At 40.0% G+C, this 20,892-nt stretch overlaps 2 protein-coding genes across 10 annotated transcripts in view; one reads left to right on the top strand and one right to left on the bottom strand.

The window, feature by feature from the left end:
- TASOR2 (transcription activation suppressor family member 2) overlaps positions 1 to 1,909 on the top strand; it is a 63,620-nt gene extending 61,711 nt beyond the window's left edge. For 7 of the 8 annotated variants that reach the window (XM_088844006.1, XM_088844008.1, XM_055431134.2 and 4 more), the window contains one exon: positions 528 to 1,908. In XM_088844006.1, the coding sequence (XP_088700132.1) occupies positions 528 to 646 (119 nt within the window). In that variant the 3' untranslated portion in view covers positions 647 to 1,908. Of the gene's footprint in view, positions 1 to 527 lie in introns of all 8 variants that reach the window. The other variant, XM_055431125.2, reaches the window with a different exon arrangement.
- A 1,257-nt stretch (positions 1,910 to 3,166) lies between these two features.
- GDI2 (GDP dissociation inhibitor 2) overlaps positions 3,167 to 20,892 on the bottom strand; it is a 28,992-nt gene continuing 11,266 nt past the window's right edge. For both annotated transcript variants that reach the window (XM_055431146.2, XM_055431153.2), the window contains exons 3-11: positions 18,010 to 18,109; positions 15,353 to 15,487; positions 9,508 to 9,706; positions 9,115 to 9,246; positions 7,511 to 7,610; positions 5,963 to 6,134; positions 4,437 to 4,581; positions 4,194 to 4,248; positions 3,167 to 4,104 (exon numbers count right to left, since the gene is read on the bottom strand). In XM_055431146.2, the coding sequence (XP_055287121.1) occupies positions 3,958 to 4,104; positions 4,194 to 4,248; positions 4,437 to 4,581; positions 5,963 to 6,134; positions 7,511 to 7,610; positions 9,115 to 9,246; positions 9,508 to 9,706; positions 15,353 to 15,487; positions 18,010 to 18,109 (1,185 nt within the window). In that variant the 3' untranslated portion in view covers positions 3,167 to 3,957. The remainder of the gene's footprint in view (positions 4,105 to 4,193; positions 4,249 to 4,436; positions 4,582 to 5,962; positions 6,135 to 7,510; positions 7,611 to 9,114; positions 9,247 to 9,507; positions 9,707 to 15,352; positions 15,488 to 18,009; positions 18,110 to 20,892) is intronic.

Here is a 20,892-nt window from a genome sequence, read left to right on the forward strand (position 1 = left end):
TAGATAAAGGTCTATTAAGTGAAACCATCTACGGTTTTAAACAACACTTAAGGAATGAAGCGGAGAAGGCAATGGCAAGCCACTCCAGTTCTCTTGCCTAGAAAATCCCATGGATGGAGGAACCTGGTAGGCTGCAGTCCGTGGGGTCACTAAGGGTCAGACACGACTGAGCAACTTAACTTTCACTTTTCACTTTCACACATTGGAGAAGGAAATGGCAACCCACCCCAGTGTTCTTGCCTGGAGAATCCCAGGGACGGGGGAGCCTGGTGGGCTTCCGTCTATGGGGTCGCACAGAGTCGGACACGACTGAAGTGACTTAGCAGCAAGGAATGAAGGCCCATAAATGGTTTCAGCACCCCATCCCCGAGGCAGCTGACCCCAAAGTTTCCAACCTTGTTCTTCATTTGACACAGGTCCTTCCCCTCATATGTAGTTTTGTTTTTAATAAAAGGGGTTCTGCTACTTTAAAAGCTGTATACACATTAATGAATTGTTCACCGAAATAGTTATTTTTCTTTTTACAGAAAATCCCGTGGTCTCCAGAGAAGTCTTTGAAAATAGTGGCATCCTTGTGACAGATGTAAATGACTTTATTGAAAATATACAGAAAGTAGCAGCTCCGTTTCGGAGTAGCTACTGGTAAGAACACTTCCCAAACACTCCCATGTGAGCTGGAATTGACAGGGGTAGATACTGACATCTGTGCCTATGAGCAGTCAGTTGCTCAGAAACTGTTTTATATGTTACACATCACGCTATAAAGTGTTTATTTAAATAGGGGTCGAATTGCTGCCGGTTTGGCATAAAGGGGACCTTCTCAAGTATCACTAACGAATAACTACTTTCTGAATGATGAACATTTTCACTTGCAGACAGAAGATAATGTAACCTAGACTCCTGGATATTTTCCCCAGTAGATAGCATCCTACTTATGGAACAGTTCTTGGTTATTTTGTTTTAAAGACAGAATTTTATCAATTTTGTATTTATCCAGTGGCTCAACTGCAGCTTACCTAGACATCGATGATGCCAACAACAAATTAGTATTTTCCCTTTTCTTTGAAAATCTTTGAGATCTCAAATCAGTGTTTTGCAACCTGGGGAAACGTTTGCCTTCATGTTTTACACATTGCTAGAATGACTTTGTTCACAGTAGCACTTGTACTTATTCATCAGCTTTGGACTGCAGTGTTCAATATTATTTTCATTTTGAACAGAATGTTTTCATAGCTATTAATTGAACTTAACATTAAAAATAAGAATTTTACAAGTATACTGAATTGTATCAAAAAATACACCTATTTTAACCAGTAGCTCTGTTTTTGCATGTTAGGGTCAAAAACGCATCTGTAATTCATGTGACGGTCTGTTTTAAAGGTTTTACCACATACAATCTTAAGTGGTTATATTTCCTGTTACTCATGCTACACTACATGAAATTAGTTTTTTTCCTAAATGGTACAAATTTATGAAATGTCATTTTTCACTTACTTAGTTTATGTAAATACTGCACTACAAAATCAATCCTCTGAGGAAGAAATAATCATTTATTTATATTAGAAATAATTTCTACAATAATCTTTAAAACTCAAAACCAAGCAAAAAACATTTGTACGATACATACTATTTGGAACAAAATTTTTGTAACTAATTTTTTTTTAAATAAAGACAACTTAAAATCATTCAACTGCTTCTGCAATGACTTTATAGTAAGAATTAAATGTGTTAGGGAAGATTTATAGCGGTTTAAATTTTTTAGGCCACTTAGGATAAGCTGCTTCCAGAGGAATGCTCCCACTTACCTCACTGTGGCCATACTCCTTTGGCCTCGTCCCCACTGACCTGCCTGGGGCTCCCCTATCCCAGGTGTAGCCAGCCGGAGCAGCAGGGGATAGCTCGGGACCACCCCCCACACCCGCCTGGCCTTCTTGGGGTCACGCTAGGCCTGTCCCTCAGGACAGGAAGTAATTTACCTGCTTCATATCATGCCCCTACTGAACCCAATGTGCTAATAACTTCACTTGTTGTCTTCCTAGGAGGAGGAATACAATGAAATTTTAACTGTCTTTACCCTAGCTCTTACTTAGAAACCCAATCAGTTAATTTTTACCCCAGGGACAAGAATCTAGTAAGAGAACCATAACTGAATTAGGTACCCTGAATTAATCAGAAATCACTACAGAAAAGGAGAGCACGTGGCCAACACACCTGCCCAGCCACCTCCTCTGCTTTAGACGGACAGCCTCCCGCAGGCACCTGCCAAGCCATCTGTCCTGTGACTGAGGGCTGAGCCAGGCCGAGAGGGTGGGCAACCCAGGCTGAGCTCCGGTACAGACTCTGCCCTCGGCAACCCTGTACCCACTGTCTGGTCGACAAATATGCTGAATGCAGAACATGAAGACAAGCTGGTGCTCTCTGTCTTATCACGAGGCCGGCAGGCACCTCTGCTGAATTAACAGTTAGGTGTGAATTACTGTGTGACAAGGGGGCGGCCTGTAGGAATTTTAGATAACTCTCTTTAGAAAGGGCAGAGGTTTCAACTGGGGTGATTGGGGATGTCATCCAGGGAGGTGCATACCGTCTGCAGGACAAGTCCCCCAAAAGTGGGCAGTGTGAGACCATGAAACTGAGCTAAAGTAACCACCTGGGTAATCTAAGTTGTTATTACTGTAAATCCTTTAACAGGGCAGAGCACCTACCTTAGTCTGTGTCCTTCAGACTCATCTGTAAGAATCAACACTCAGACCGAGAGAACAGTCACAATGTCCTCATTCCTCTGATGTAGTAACAGCATAAAGTGAGGCTCGAACGATCCAGAGGAAAGTGGGTACCATTAAAACTATGTGCAGCTACAATCTGAAATAAATGGAAATATTAAAGCACCTACTCCACTTGGCAGGGTCCTTTACTCTCTCATGAAAGAGTCTGTTTCTAAATCACTACTTGGGATTCCCAGAAGGGTCTAATCAACATTGTGTCAGGACGTGATTCAGGGTCTACTCACAGTGCAGCCTGATGGCAGTGCTCCACCGTCCACGGGGGGTCTTCAGCGCTCGTTCCCACATCTGATTCCAGCTCTAGTGAAGGAGATGAGCAGCCTGTCAGGCCAGTGCAGTACTCGCTAGCTCTGAGTTGTCAGGACACAAAAGACCAACAAAAGGAAGCTGGTTTCCAGAGTTTGGCTTTATTTGCAGTACAGAAATCATTTGGAGACGTCACTGAAGCAGAGGTTCTGTCAAATCAATACTGCGCTGCAGCTTGGTCCGTTGAAGAAGCTACATCTGGGATACAGAAGCAGCTCCTACATTTACCTGCTTTATGACGGGTTTCTTTCCCCTCTGCGCTCATCAGTTTTAATAGGTTAAAACACCGCACACAGGCTTCCTCCAAAAGACTCTCCAAGTCTGGAGTTTGGTTAGAACTGGAGGCCCACATAAACCAAGCTTGTGGCTGGGCTGGGTGGGCACTGTCCTGACACATTACGTGAACGGAACGGAGTGGGGAGGAGTAAGGGACACTGTCCCCGGTTACAGACATTCAGTTCTGAACCTCCTCACCATCGAGAGGACAAAATGGCACGCAAGCTGCACTGACCCAGCTCTTGAGCAGCGGAAGCTCATAACTGCAAAGGCTACACTGATTAAAAGATACAAATACTGTATCAAGTTCTCTGTATCAGTATCACAAGGTTTTAAAACTGATCCTTCACTAGAAAACACAAGCCAGTATTGGTTAAACTGAACAGAACGTGGGAACCTGCCAATTCGGAAGAGCCACTCCATGAAAACAAGTTAATACATGATATTAGAAAGGGGAGGAATATTTACTGGTACAGTGCTCTGCAATCTCTCAGTTTTGATTACAAAAGCAGGCCTTACAATACTGATTTCATACAATATGCATCATTTGCCAAATTTTAAGTTTGTCCTAATTAGATGATAACATGTACTGCCGTTAGTCTTCCCCATAGATGTCATTTTTCTTGCGCTTCATTTCCTCAAAGTCAAACTCTGATCCCATCATCCTCTTATAGATGTCCTTAATGTCATCACAGGTCGTCTCAAAGTGAGTTGTTGCATCATAGGTACGGGATATAAAGATCTGGAAATGAGAATCACAAAGACTTGAGACTTATCTGGTGACATCCCCCAATGAAGCCTGGTAATTACCCTTTTCAGATAGCCACTCACCTGGCTCTCTGTTCCCAAGTCTTTTGGTACAAGGAGGTCACTGATGCTAACAAATCTGGAGGGGAGAGAGAACTCAGTCAGCAAGGGAACTGACATGCCCCTCACTACTGGGCCTGATACTCAAAGCCCAGGCAAGGAGGCTGGGAAGAGCCAATGGCTGCGCTCACTATTCTCAAGGGTTCAGTTCACCACGGAGCCAGTCAGTCCTGGGTGTGAGCTGGCATAAACAGATCCAGCACTTACTTCTGCTCAATTGGTTCCAAGAGCTCCAGGGCTGGTCTGATTTCCTTCTCGGGCTCCTTGGTCTCCACCGTCGTGCTGGCGATGGCGATGTACTTGCCCTGTGCGGCCACGTTGTGTGCAGAGGAGATCATGCAGACGTAGATATCTGGAAGCAAGCAAAGCCACTACTGCCAGGCCCTGTAGACATGGGCCTGGGCGCACACTCGGTTTCACCCCAACTTCAGTGAGCTGTGAGTTAACATTACTTGGAACAGACTATCTTCTGAGACAAGTTCTGTACGGAGGCAAACACAGTCAGTCGTACGTAGGGGATGCAAATATTCAGCCACTTTGAGCCTACTGGAGATGAAGGCAGGGGTCACATGGCGGTGAGTAGTGGACATGGACATGAGTCTACCCGGCTGCCACAGGTCACTGTGGAAACCTGTCTCTCCTCTCTGAACCCTGCACTTTAGAAAGGTTCTGACTAGCTAAGGTGGGGTTTAACTAACTACTGATTTCTCATTTTTTTTAAGCAAGATAAAACTACAAACAGCATTAAGCTACTCTTGTGTTGACATAAGCTCATAATAATTCCATACTTGTCTGTGTAACACTAAAGTAACCACATAATTTCCAAAACAGAAAACAATTACTAGGTTCCCCTTACTCTTTTTATTTTATTCTTGGCTGTGCTGGATTTTCACTGCTGTGCTCAGCCTTCTCAGAGGCTTCTCTTGTTGCTGAGCATGGGCTCACTTGCGCTGCAGTATGTGGAATATTCCCAGACCAGGGATCAAACCCATGCCCCTGCACTGGCAGGGGGATTCTTACCCACTGAACCACCACCAGGGAAGTCCTCGCCTTGACTCTCTCCCAGACCCTGAGATCTACGAACCCTTGAAAGATTACTTTAGTCAAAATCCCTTTGTTTTAGAAATAACCTGTGATTTGATTTCTTATGGAAAAATACAGTTGGCCATTTAAAGGTTAATAGTTCCTTTTAAGTTGAAGTTTTTATAAATAAAAGCTTCAGGGCTCTAACTGAAAGGAAGATGGGAAAAACTACTAGATGAAAACAAATGGTTAAAGCAAACAGATGCAGAATTATTATTTCAGAGCTAAGTTGTGACCTTAATCAGAGAAATCAAAGTTGTTTTCTAGCACACTGCTAAAGGCAAATACAAGTACAGATACTGACAAATCATGACATAAAAGTAGTGCCGTCATCAGCCTAAAAGTTACAGTAAAATCAGGTCAACTAATAAGCATAAACTCCCACAGGCATACAACATTCCGATGAGAGAGACGGCGCCCTCATAGGGTCCAGCTCTCGGTTCTACAGAGGAGGGGAGGCCCCAAGAGGTGCGTCAGAATCAAGGCAGGGCTCCTGGCCTAACGTGTCCATTTCAAAGTGATGGTTTAGGAGTTCTACGAGCTAAAAGGGATCCATCACATTTTCCATGTATAAACTAAAGTTTCTTCACTCTAATAGAACACATAAAAGCTGCAATTTATGCAGACATTGCCTGACCTCCATAACGTACCTGACTTCCGGTTAACTTGGTTCTGTGGAATAATGATCTGGCAGGAGTTGGCGTCGTTGGTGTTTTTAATGGGGTGGCTGAGGATACAGATGACTCTGATCACCTGGCCCACTTTTTCTACTCGATCTTTCACATAGCTGGGATCGCAGATGAGCTGCTTACAGCGAGCAATCTGCAACAAAACATTGAAGACTTTCTAATACTCAGTGTTCATCATGATGTTTTTAGAAGGTATAATGATGCCACTGTTCCCTGAACATCATCTGTTATCTCCATCAAGTTAACCACACATAATTAGCGAATTAGAGATAACTATTAAAACTAGCTTTGCCAACAATCCCTATAAGTTCTCCTGGAGCAAATCTATAAATTTTAAATCTTATTCAAATAGAGAAAATGTATTGCATGGCGTTCAGACGTATAAGCTTTAAAACTGGGCAGAAGAGGGCTCACATACTGCTAGAATTAAATGAAACTGTTCAAGGAATGTCATTATATGTGAATGGACCCAGTGAGAAATAAACGCTTTATAAAGGGGACTAATATTACAAACAGAACATGATCACTCTCATTTTAAGACTGCACTTCCTAAGTAAAATTTAAGTCGCAAGATAATTTATGTATTATTATAGTTTCCCTCTTTATATCAAAGCACTGAAATGTCCTAAGAGGAAGCAGTTGCCTAAGACAGAGAAGAATGAATAAAAAGAACCTTGAGATATCATTAAAATATTCACCCCTATTTCCTAAACATCTATTATGTGTATGCTGAAAGCACAAGATAGTTACAAAAGATCTACAACTTATTAAAGGGTGAGAGGGTCAACCAGTGAGTGTGGATTATACAGTCTGAACCCACAGAATACAATCGGGAATCCGAAAATATTCTTTTAAACATAGTTTTTGAGTTTTTTAACAGTTCTATTTGTAAAAGTTGATGGTTCATGAAATATGGTCTGGTTTGCAGATCAACAGCAATGGCATCCCCTGAGAACTTGGAAGAAAATGAAAACCCACCACAGAACTACTGAAAAAGAAATGTACTTTAACGAAATTAACAATTGATATTCAAATTTGAAAAACACTGTTCAAAACTCCTGGCCAGTTCCATGGCTAAACCCCCCAGATAAGAAATGTTCATGGTAATTATTATTGACATTATTAATTGTATTAATAATAAAACAATAAAACAGTACTACCCAAGCCCCATTTCAACCAATAAATCGTAAGTGGCACAAATAAAGCTAAATTTAAATGAAAATTTGGCAGATAGGCACCAACCCACACCATACAAATAAAACTTACCATTTAGAGCACATTCATAATTTCTGTTTTAGTATTAAGCAACAATCAACACAATAGAAAAAAAAATTTTTTAAACAAAAGCACACCTGTAATTAGTTTTCAGTGATTATGAACACCCAGTTACCATAAAGAAAACATATGTGGTCTGAAATCCGGGATCAATGTCCATACCAAGTACTTACTAGACAATAAAGTTTTCTTTACAAGAATATGATACTTTTTTAAGTTGTAAAAGGTATTTACCTCTCCTTCAGATTTTACACCAATCACCTTTCCATTCTGCATAATGATTTCTTCAATTGGTTTATTCAGCATGTAGGTACCTCCATAAATAGCACTTAGCCTAGGGGGAAAAAAAAGTATTTACAGTTCTATATGGCTCTTCCCCTGAAAGAACCAACCTCCCAGTCCACAGGCCTACTGATTTAAGTTGCCATAGACAGAAAGTGGCCTGCACGAGGAGATAAAAATTGTGGGGAAAAAAATCTTCCAAAATGGGAAGCAGTCAAATTACAAAATCCCTTCAAATCCTTAACTCCAGAAATGCTTATACACATGAGATTCCCAAGGAATCCACTAAAAGCAACAGCTGAAAAGCAAAAAAACCTGAGCGGAGACCACAGACCATAAGGATAAATGAGTTTGATGATGCCATATTAGAGAAACTTGGTACATTTCTTGCACTTTCCAATGACATCATGAAAGGACCACACCTAACTATGCTAGGACTAAGGATTCAGCCAGACAAAAGACAAAGTAAAAAAATCAACACCAGCAACAAAGTAAAAAATCAAGCCTCCAAAAGTTCAAGATGAATGGTCAATAATTTAACTGCAATTCAAAACAAAATCAACACTCATCGCATAAAGAATCCAGCATCTCTACAATGTATACCAATCAGTATGTGCAATACACATATTATAAAATATAATTTTTTATATAAAGATTACTATACGCATGGAAAAAAGAAAAGTGATCAAAACAGATGCCCAAATTACTGATGTTAAAACATGCGGGGAGTTAAATGCAGCTACTGTAAAAATGTACAGGGACAAATATGCCTGTTCAAAGATCTATGTTCAAGAATATTACCTATTCATGAGTCAAAATTAATAAACAGAAAACCTCACCATAAAAATGAAAACTATATTTTAAACATGGAAATTCTATATCTATTGAAAAAACTTTTAAAAAATTTTAAAACTCACTGAATGTCCAGCAATTCCACACCTGGACATGTATGTACCCAGAAGAAGTGGCAACTGAGGTCCATACACACTGTTACACCAAAGTTCATAGTAGTTTCATTCATAACACCCCAAAACTTTTTGAAAACGATGCAGATGTCCATTGACAGGACAATGTGGTACATTCACACAGTTCACATAATGGAATACTACTCAGTATTTTTTAAACAACTACCAGCACATGCATTAATATGGATGAATCTCAAAAATACTATTAAGCAAAAGCCAGGTAAAAATGAGAACATACTCCTTTTATATAAACTGAAAGGAGACAAAAGTGATCCATGGTGATAAAAATCACAAATGCAGCTGTTACAGCGGGGGTTGGGGTGACTATGCAGCGATACAAAGGAACTTCCTGGAATCCCACACCTTGACGGGAGTTTTGGTTACACAGGTCTACATATATGTCCAACTCATTTTTCTTAATCCATAAATCTGTGGTTTCACTGTATGTAAGTTTTACTGCACTAAAAATAAAAAGCACCTCCCTACCCACAAACACCTTGTCTCATTCACAACCACGTCTCGTAAGCTACCATTTGAGATGCAGTTCAGGAGCAGAGGGGTTTCAGCACAAGGTTAAAGATGGGCTCTCACCGGGCAAATCCCTGTGGCAGTTCTCCAAGGCCGTAGAGTGGATAAAGGTATGGGCTTTTGCCATATCTTGCCAAAGATTCGCTGTAAAGTTTAATCCTATTAATGGTTTCACAACATGGCTGATCTAAATAGCTAGACAAAAGGAAATGAACATTAGAAAAGCGCTCTGGTTTGCATTCCTCTGCTCAATTTAAAATCGTTTTCTGAAAGGATTTCAATTCAACACTTCCATATTTTACTTATAAGGCTCTAGCACCAAACTGAAGTTAGAACTTCTTTTTCATAGTATAATATAGCTATGTATTTTTTTTTGTTAGAATTTCCACTCTGCAGAATTGGTAAATTCAGTGAAAATTCCAAGAAAAACACAAATCTAAAAACCAGAAGACTTACTCATCAGTTCTGTAAAGTGCCAGGGCATGACCAGTAAAATCTATAACATCTTGGCCCAAGTCAAATTTCTTATACACCTCTCGCATTGATGTCTTCTTAGGATCAACGCCCTCAAAAGTTCGAGGATCATTCTCATCAAAGTTGGCAACATATACCAGGAATTTTCTGAATCGACGTTTTTCAAACAGCCCCATTAGGCCTAAAAAAGAATTTTTCAAAAAGACATACTCACAACAGGACACTGAGGAAAAGAAAGTGTGAGAGCAAAGTCTAAATATCCCATGTTGCTATCTTAGGCTCTTGCAATGCAATGTGCAATTTAAAATACAGGAGTTTGGAACCTTTAAAATAAACTGACAGTTTCGTAACACTTTGAAATAAACTGTCATAATTATTTAGTCCCTAAACTGTGTGCGACTCTTTTGTGACCCCATGGACTGCAGCCCCCTGGGCTCCTCTGTCCATGGGATTCTTCAGGAAAGAATACTAGAGTGGGTAGTAGCCATTTCCTCCTCCAGGGAATCTTCCCAACCCAGGGATAGTACTAGAGTCTCCTGCACTGGTGGGTGGATTCTTTACCACTGAGACAACTGGGCTTCCCATCATTACAACAGATCAGCTACTAAGTCTTCCATTCTATAATACAATTACAAGTAATTATAACCCATAATTAATTAAATGTAACAAGTTTAATTATATTTATTAGGTACAAATACAACTTTGAAAAACTATTACTCACGAAGGCATCTATCAGAATGTTCTTTCCACAGCTCTGACCTGTTCTCCAACTGCCTAAAATTCTAAATGCTTATTTTTTTTTCCTGTATGTTAAGATACACTCTAGCATTTAATGGAAAAGCAGCTTAGATACCAAGAACAAAGTGACTTCAAAGAAATTTAGATGCTGGTTACGCTTCCAGTCACTTTAATGAAGTCCTAGATAGATACGCAGCTCACTGCTTTTTACACTAAAAAAGAGGTGAGGAGAAACCTATGAGCCACCATGTAAGAAGCCCTCAGCTCTTCCTACCAGTCAGGATTCCCACTGCTGTGAACAGCTGGGAGAAAGACAAGGTCAAAACAGAAGAAAGTTTCCTGGGTCCCTCTCCTACTGCCCCTTTCTTAAACCACACAGTTACTTTAAAAACAACTGGAGCTTTACATAAAAATTCTTAACCATTTCTTTTATATCCACTGACAGTTGAATATTTTGATACTTTAAACATTTTCCCTCAAGACAATAGCTGAAATCAACAAAACTGAAAATTAAAATGATCATGAGACGATTCATGACACCTGACTACATTTAACCTTTTTAATCAATACTTATATAACTTAGCTTTTAAAATTTTAAAAATGGACAGAATGCATACACAGTAAAAAGCATAAGGCTAAAAAGAAATATTCTATTATGCTACTTAAGACACAAGTATAGCCCTCAGGGGAAAGCGTGAGAGCCAAAGGAAAACACAAGTCACCACGCCAACGCACTTACAACTCAGGAGTCACTCTGGTGGACGCATCTGTTGGAACCTAGAGCTCTTACCAATAGCTAACTGTGCAGATACCGCATAGTATCTTTTAAAATGAAAAGGAAAATCTACTGTGTTTCTTTCAGTTCCCCATTCTTTCCTTTTCTCTTCTTTCCTCTTGATTCCTCTCCCTGCCTCCTCCAAGCCTTGAGCCTGACAGGAGCCTCTCCCAACACAAAGGAGACTCTCTAAGCTGCTCCTTCAGTCCTTATGTCAGAACCAAATCCCCATGTGATCACCAACATCTGAGAGACCCAAGGCTCACTCTGAAAAGGTCCTAATTTAAAAGGTTCATGTACTATTTCCTACAATGTAATTTTTATAACAGCTACTTCTATATGACGACGCCTTCGCTGGTCACCCTATTTAAAACAGCCCGCCCACACCCTCTCCTTTCATCACCACCATCTGATACACTTTTATATCTGATTATATCACCAGCTGAAATGCTTTTCCTTATCATGCACAGCCAGCCACCCAAGAATGGAAGCACAAACAGGAAAAGCACTTCTGTTTACTTTTTCTCCTCTGCTGCACCGTCCCTACCCCAGACCTTCTTAGACAGGTACCTGCCGTATAACAAGTGCCCAATAAATATTCCACTCCAACTAATTAATGTCCAATGGGAGTGAATATAAAAGAAGCTGACATTCATATACTGGACACACAATAAAGAAAATACTCAAATTATATGATAAAGGAACTACAAAAACTCTTTCACAATTAGTCCATTGAGTTGTGCCTTCACGTCATTTCAAATGGGTTTACCCTCTTTCATGTACTTGCACATTGAGATTTATTTACCAAAACAGACACCTATGTCAAGACAAAAGCTACAAAAATCTAGAGCAGTTTCAGTAAGAGAAAAGGAAAAAGCGTTCCAATTAACAGGTGTTAAGATTTGACAACAAAATTAAAAAATGAAGCAGAATGAATGTCACAGGAAAAGCACTGAGACATGGCATGATGCGTCATTCCAACGGTGGACCTCAACAGCCTCACCCCAGGCTGCAGCTGGCCCTGCAGCAGGCGTACCTCCTGACCACCAGGAGTCCCCAGTCACTCGGCTCTGTGCTGTCAAAGGTGCCCCCGACAAACAGATGCCTCACAGCAGAAGAGTGAGAACAAGCAATAAAGATTCAACTGAGGACACTAGGTTTTGCTGGGCACATTTCAAAGCTATTCAGGAAAATGTCTCAAACTTTTCTAAGTATCTGTGTTCAACATTATTCTAGAGGCCATATATCTTTCTCATTTACTTGACTAAAATAACATTGACTAATGGACACACACTTATTGGAACCTTGAGGTTTTAGTTAGCATCATGACCTATCACAAAAACCAACATTGTATAAAGCTGTTTAAAAACCCAACAAAAACTCAGGCTTGTTGCTGTTCAGTCACTCAGTCCTGCCTGACTCTCCACAACCCCATGACTGAAGCACGCAAGACTCCTCGTCCTCCATTATCTCCACTTAGGCTATGTTAATAGAAATACACTGGTCAAGGAAAGTAAAAGTTCCACTGGAACTAAGTCGGCACACAACATTGGAAGCATCAGGTCTGGTCTGGCTCAATTCTATCATATATATGGTAATCTTGGAAAGTCAGAATTTTCAAAGAAAAGTGGCCAAGAGACCTAGACAACATATTATATGAGGAACAACCACAGGCACTGGAAATGTGCAGCACAAAGAAAAAAAGAATTCGAGGGTGTGCGCCAGTTGTTAAAGTATCTGAGAAACTATATATTTACATACTACATGGACTTCGCTGGTGGGTCAGATGGTAAAGAATCTGCCTGCAATGTGGGAGACCTGGGTTCAATCCCTGGATCAAGAAGATCCCCTGGAGAAGGACACGGCTACCTACTCCAGTACTCTGGCCTGGAGAATTTCATGGACAGAGGCGGCTGGCGGGCTACAGTCCATGGGGTCATACAGTCCATGGAGTGCAACACAGAGAAAAAAAGAATTAGAGGCTCAGTGGCAGCTGTTAAAATATCTGAGAAGCTATACATTTATATACTACATAGTTCAGTGGTTTTGTGTGGGGTTCTTGAGTCAGACAAATGTGGCTTCAAACTAGTTCTCACTAGTCATGAGCTATGAGATTCATGGGTTCTTTCACACCTGTATACCTCAGTGTTCCCTCATGTATATGCCAAGAATAGCACATCTCATAGGGCTGTTGTGAAAGACTATGTAAAATCAACTTAGACAATACACAAATAATTAGTGCACAAGTGCCTGTACATAATGTTAGCAATTATTAAAGTATAAAACAATGGTTTTATCTTTCTTTTGAACTTCCCACCCTCTACACATTTCCTATCCTGTTTATTCATTCTGCCTTGAACTGTCCTGCCTGTCATTCCACCTTCAAAATCCTACCCATCAATACAAACAGTTGACAATAAGGCAGCGATTTAGCGAAAAATTCACAATAACGTATGTTGCTGCTGCTGCTAAGTCGCTTCAGTCGTGTCCGACTCTGTGCAACCCCACAGACGGCAGCCCACCAGGCTCCCCCGTCCCTGGGATTCTCCAGGCAAGAACACTGGAGTGGGTTGCAATTTCCCTCTCCAATGCATGAAAGTGAAACGTGAAAGTGAAGTCGCTCAGTCGTGTCGGACTCAGCAACCCCATGGACTCCTCCGTCCATGGGATTCTCCAAGCAAGAGTACTGGAGTGGGGTGCCATTGCCTTCTCCGAATAACATATGTTAAAACAGGTAAATCCTACTTGTACGTAAATTAAACCTCAATAAATCTAACCTTGAAAATAAAGAGATTAAATACACTTGCTTATTTTTGTAAAAAGAAACACGAGGACAAATCAGAAATAATTAAAAATGACCACCTAACAAAGTGGAAAGAATGGAATGGCAAAGGTAAGAACAAGACTCTAAATATATCTTTTAATATAACTTTGACTTTCAAGTCATGTAATTGTTTTACATATTTGAAAACATCAAAGGGGAAAAATAAAACTCAAAATGTTAAATCCTTCAACTTTTTTTAAATTAAGGAGGTGGTTGAAGCTATTAATATAGGTAAGAGCTCAAGAGAGCATAAAACTTTTAAATAAAAAATCATACCACAAACAGTGTTTAAAAGAATTTTCAAACTCTTGGACTCCAATTTCTATGAGGACACTTTATTTACATCAGATGCGCGTCACTGACAAGACTGATCTCTAACCCAGGCTCACAGCAAGGACTCCGTCCACTCAAGCAGGAGCTGCTCCTTCCTCACCAATCCAGGCCCCATCCTTAGTGCTAGCTTCTACTTTCTAGCTACAGTGTCTTTCAACACTTTAGACCCACTATTTTCTCCCCTAATAGTAAGAAGTAAATAAATGGAAGTTAGCCAAAAAAACAAGGTTTTTAGGTAAGAAATCTTTCCCACTCTTAATGCCAAAATAATTCCTGGAGAATTTACTGGCACTCTTCCTGTTCTCCAAAAGCAAACCTTTCCCTCCTCTGAACTCCTAGAGCACTTAAGAAAATTTATCTGCCCTTCAGTTATACACATTTATCCTTCCTCAAACTGCTCATTCCTCATGGCAACAAAATCACCTTAAAAGGAAGGAAGGTCTTTTCTAGGGGTGTTGCTATTTTATAAGACTCAGAACAGAAGATGTTAACTCGGAGTCTTTCAAGAGCCAGTATAGGAAGTGATTTGGGGCAAGAAATAAAATCACTCCACCCTCGTTGGGAACTCCTAGGAACAGAGATGCTGGAGAGTGGGCACAGTACCAGGGACCGGACATACCCCCAGGACAGCAGGCGGGACAGCAGCACTGGCAGTCAGCACAGAGGGTGATCAGCTCACGGGCTCTGCAGGATTCCACCAGGGTCCCTGTGCCTTCGTGCCTCTCCCTTCCTACATCATTTCAGGCCTGAGGTTTCCCACCTATAAACTGGAAAAGCTACCTCACGAAGGCTTCGCAAGTCAGTAGGAATGTGAAGCATCTCCCACAGAGCGCAGCACACGGGAAAGACGCCACGAGACAGCAATGCGTATGAATCACTCACTGAAGAGAGACCCTGACCCAGGAAGGCCCAGCTTCACCAACAGCAGCCTTCCAGACAAAAGCTCTCCAGGCTTCAGAGGGGGAGGCACTTTTGAACATCTTGTTTATGGACATATTGTCAACTGCTGAGAACATCATCTGGCACATAACAGACATCCAATGACTATGCTGACTGGGTGAGTGGGGGCATGGCCAAGGCAGGGGACTTTGAATTTTATCCCTAAGATCCCTTTCCATTATAAAGTCTTAATATTCTATGAATATGAAATTACTTACTAGATGCCAGGGCTTCTGCTTCAGTGGAAGGAACCTTGTAGATCTTTCCTCCCTTATAAACAAAGCTCCCTTCAGTCACTTTGAAATCCAGATAGCGAGTGACCTCCGTAAAAAGCAGCATCTTAACCAGCTGACCTGTAGGAGTCACATAATTCAAACTGTTATTACATCTTACTACTTTCAAAAGTTAGCAGAAAGAAAAGTAGTTTACTAATGGCTTTCCAATTTCTTCTTAGCATCATCCATTAGCTCCTACAAAAGTCCCCAAAGCCATTTCTAATAGGACAATCAGAATGCAGACCTATTGTTTGGCAAATTTAGCCTTTTTTTAAAATGTTACAACTTCACGGTGAATAACTTTATCAACTTGCTTTTGTAAAAATTATACAATAATTATTAAAAGTATGAGGTTTAGAATTACAGTACTATTACAAATAGGTCTAGGTTTTTTTAAGGTTCCTACTGCATATTAAAGAGAGGCAACTCAAGCAAAGTTTTCCAGGAATCTGTGTTTTTCAGTTTCTAAGTCAATTTATTAAAATGAACACTAGTTTTGGATCAAGAAAAATCTAGGATAAACCAAAAGAAATTTTGATATACTAGAAGTAGTAAACTTCTTTGAGAAACCAAACAAAATTATTTTAAAACTCATTTGAAAGGATGAACATATAAAGACAATCAAAAAAATTTTTTTGAGAATAAAAGGGTAATGAGGAGACCTTTATGCAGTCAGATGTTTCAATATACTGTAAATTAATTAGTCCATAAATCAGTGTAAAACAGAGACTCACATATAAGAATTTACTACATGATGAAAGTTTCTTAATCAGAGTAGAAAAGATATATGATGCTGAGGGACAACTGATCAGTCAATTTGAAAAACAAATCTCTATCCCTACTTCTCAAACAATGGGGTAATAAAAATAAATTTATTCATTTGGTAAAATAGATGAACTTATTTATACAGTGGAAAAAAGAAACCATAATACCATTAGAAGTAGCTACCAGAATTTGAAATTTTAAAGACAGTCTTTCAAATCAAAACCAGTAACAGAATGATTAACCAATGACTGCATGAAAACTAAAAGCTTTTGTACAGAAATAAAACACAATAATTATATGTAAGGCCAATGACAAACTGGAAAAGACATTTTCTGCTGCTGCTGCTGCTGAGTCACATCCGACTCTGTGCGACCCTATAGACGGCAGCCTACCAGGCTCCTCTGTCCCTGGGATTCTCCAGGCAAGAACTCTGGAGTGGGTTGCCATTTCCTTCTCCAATGCATAAAAGTGGAAAGTGAAAGTAAAGTCGTTCAGTTGTGTCTGACTCAGCAACCCCATGGACTGAAGCCTACCAGGCTCCTCAATCCATGGGATTTTCCAGGCAAGAATACTCGAGTGGGTTGCCATTGCCTTCTCTGAAGACACTTTCAACATACTTTAAAACGGCATGTAACAGCCTTTGTAATGAGCTATTTTACATTAATAAAGAAAAACACAAAAATGTCTATAGAAAAATGAATGTGCGAAGCAGAAAGCACTAAAGGGCATGAAAACCAATGAACTCTAGAAATCATTTCACCCTCCAGTAACCAGATATATGTTAAAAATCCATTATTCCATCTTTTAGTATGACAAAATTCACAAAACCTAAAATGAATCATATCTGGGCATGGTAAAAGTACTGGGGAAGCGGCAGTCACAGTCTACTGGCGAAAGAAAAAATTTGGCAATATAAAGGAAATGTCTTAAAAAAGCCCTGCCTGAACCCCCATGCTATACTTTCTGGAGTGACAATGAGACTTATCTCTTCCACCCCTCCACCCCCCTACCCCATTTCCTTCCCTCCCTCCCTCCCTCTCTCTCTCTCAAACATTCACAGTATAATGACTGAAAAAGATGTTAACTGGGAAGGGGGGAAAAAAAACTGGTGGATTATACACCAAAATATTAACCATGTTTCAAGACGATAAGATTTTGGTTATGCAAATTTTATTTCCTTTCTGCTTATCTGTGTTTTCTAATTTTAATTATTTAAGTAATAAACTTTTTGTATTTACAATTAACCTCAAGAAAATTCAATTATTTAACTTTAAATTTGAGATTAAATTCAAATAAAATCTTTCCACTGAAACAAACTATAGAACACAAATTCCAAGGGGGAAAGGGTGGCAAAACACTTTCATGGGACATGGACTACAATTTAGCTTTTTAACTTCTTAGAAAAAGATGCTAAAAATCACAGCAATTTATAGATATTTAGCTGCTCTAATTAAAAACACCAACAATCAAATGACACTGATAGCCTACAAACTAAAAAAATATTAAAATGGACGTTTCTGAAGGCCCAGTTATCTAAGATTGTCACCAAATATCAAGAGGAAAGTCTGTTACAAACACAATTTTGACGTGTATGATGCCAGAGCATAATTTTGTTTCTCCAAAACGAATTACTGGTAAGTCAGTGCCTCCTCCCTCCATTCCTAACGTACTGACCCTTGAAGCCTTTAACGGACCCTATTCCTCACCATACTGTTCCATTCAACAAAATCCACTTCCACCTACCCAGAATAATACTCTCTTAAGAGTCAACAGCTACTTTCTACTTTCAAATCAGAGTCAATGTCCTGTCACAAAGTTAAGTTGGAACTCTTTACCATTTGCCATAAGGAACTTGGGGATTAAGTCAACATTCCAGTCTCTTCCTCTGCCCATGGACGCTGGTGGAGCTCCGGGTATCTTAAATCTTTTGTATAACTAAAACAAAAACAAAAACACCCATAATGTGACAAAATTTAACTTTCATTATGCAACTATTTTTGATGAAGTGATTCTGATATGGCTAAATACCACCAACATGAGGTAAAGGACAACAAGGGCATTTCATTTTTAATCAGGCCACTTAGCAATATTCTAACACATCCATAAATTAAATACATTACTAAACAAATAAAAGGTAAAATAAATATTGCAGAAGTGGTATGTGTCTGCTCTTTACTAGCAAGAATGCAGAACAAACTGTTACTGAAGTACTGAGGCTCTAGATAAAAAGCAGCTTGCAACTTAAAATTTAATATTCACTCAAACTCATGAATCCTATTGCTAAGGTGGAACAAAATAAACAAAGTTTGTATATATTCACTCAATAAAAACCCCAAGTGAAGGTGGGGGGGGTAACCCAAGTTCTCACATATATTACAAAAGAGGACAACTCAATCAAAAAATGGACAGAGGACATGAGCAAACATTTCTCCAAAGACATACAGATGGCCAAAATGCAAATGATAAGATGTTCAACAACCAGAAAAATGCAAAACAAAACTACATGAGCTATCATCTCACACTGGTCAAAATGGCCATTATCAGTAAGTCTACAAACAATAAATGCTGGAGAGGGTGTGGAGAGAAGGGATTCCTCCTACACTGCTGGTGGGAATGTAAATTGGTAAGGCCACTATGGAGAACAGTATGGAAGTTACTTAAAAAACTAAAAATAACCACCATAAGGTTCAGCAATCCCATTCCTGCCTTTTCTAAATCCAGCTTGTACATTTGAAGTGCTAGATTCTCATACTATTGAAACATAGAAAAACGTGGTTAGAAAGGATACATTCACCCCAAAGTTCCTTACACCGTGACTTACAGTAGCCAGGACATGGAAACAAATGTCCATCAACAGAGGAAAGGATAAAGGAGATGCTTTACACATACATGATGGAGTATTATGCAGCCAGAAAAAATGTTGTTAATTGTTCAGTTGTTAAGTCATATCCAACTCTTTACAACCCAATGAACTGCAGTAAGCCAGGCTTCCCTGTTCTTCACTATCTCCCAGAGTTTGCTCAAACTCATGTCCGATAAGTCACGGATGCTACTGAACCATCTCATATTCTGCCACCCGCTTCTGCTCTTGCCCTCAATCTTTTCCAGCATCAGGGTCTTTTCCAACGAGTCAGCTCTTCACATCAGGTGGCCAAAGTACTGGAGCTTCTGCTTCAGCATCAGTTCTTCCAGAGTTGATTTCCTTTAGGATTACTGGTTTGATCTCCCTGCTGTCCAAGGGACTCTTTAGCATCACAATTCAAAAAGCATCAATTCTTTGGCACTCAGCCTTCTTTATGGTCCAACTCTCACATCCATACATGACTACTGGAAAAACCACAGCTTTGACTATAGGGTCCTTTATCAGTTAAGTGATGGCTCTGATTTTAATATGCTGTCTAGGTTCGTCATAGCTTTTCTTCCAAGAAGCAAGCATCTTAATTAATGTTGTGGCTGCAGTCACCATCCCCAGTGATTTTGGAGCTCAAGAAAATAAAATCGGTCATTATTTCCAGTTTTCCCCCATCTATTCTCCATGAAGTTAAGACCAAATGCCACGATATCAGTTTCTGCATGTTGAGTATTAAGTCAACTTTTTCATTCTCCTCTTTCACCTTCATCAAGAGGTTCTTTAGGGCCTCTTTGCTTTCTGCCATCAAGGTGATGTCATCTGCGTATTTAAGGTTATTGATATTTCTCCCAGCAATCGTGATGCCAGTTTGTGCTTCAACTAGCCCAGCATTTTGCATGATGTACTCTGCACATAAGTTAAATAAGGCGGGTAATAACATACAGCCTTGACGTACTCCTTTCTCCATTTGGAATGTTGTTGTGTCCAGTTCTAACTGTTGTTTCCTGTCCTGCATACAGATTTCTCAGGAAGCAGGTAAAGTGGTCTCATATTCCCATCTCTAAGAATTTTCCAGTTTGTTGCGATCCACACAGTAAAAGGTTTTAGAGTAGTCAATGAAGCAGAAATAGATATTTTTCTGGAATTCTCTTGCTTTTTCTATTATCCAGTGGATGCTTGCAATTTGATCTCTGGTTTCTCTGCCTTTTCTAAATCCAGTTTGTACATCTGGAAGTTCTTGATTCTCATACTATTGAAGCACAGCTTGAAGGATTTTGAGCATTACCTTGCTAGCATGTGAAATGAGGGCAATTATAATGGCACCCCACTCCAGTACTCTTGCCTGGAAAATCCCATGGATGGAAGAGCCTGGTAGGCTTCAGTCCATGGGGTCGCTGGGGGTCGGACACGACTAAGCGACTTCACTTTCTCTTTTCACTTTCATGCATTGGAGAGGGAAGTGGCAGCCCACTCCAGTGTTCTTGCCTGGAGAATCCCAGGGACAGGGGAGCCTGGTGGGCTGCCGTCTATGGGGTCGCACAGAGTCGGACATGACTGAAGCGACTTAGCAGCAGCAGCATACAGTAGTCTGAATATTCTTTGGCATTGCCTTTCATTGGGACTGGAATGAAAACTGACCTTTTCCAGTCCCGTGGCCACTGCTAAGTTTTCCAAATTGCTGGCATACTGAGTGCAGCATTTTAACAGCACCATCTTTTAGGATTTTAAATAGCTCAGCTGAAATTTAATGAAATTTGCAGCAACACGGGATCAGTCAAAAAATAAAATAAATATGAAAAAGAATGTGTGCACATGGATATACACGTGTGTGTAACTGAATCACTCTGTTGTACACAGCATAAATTAA

This window comes from Moschus berezovskii, chromosome 15 (genome assembly GCF_049115385.1).
Source record: "Moschus berezovskii isolate FMDL1 chromosome 15, NW_MosBer_1.0, whole genome shotgun sequence".
Lineage (NCBI taxonomy): Eukaryota > Metazoa > Chordata > Mammalia > Artiodactyla > Moschidae > Moschus > Moschus berezovskii.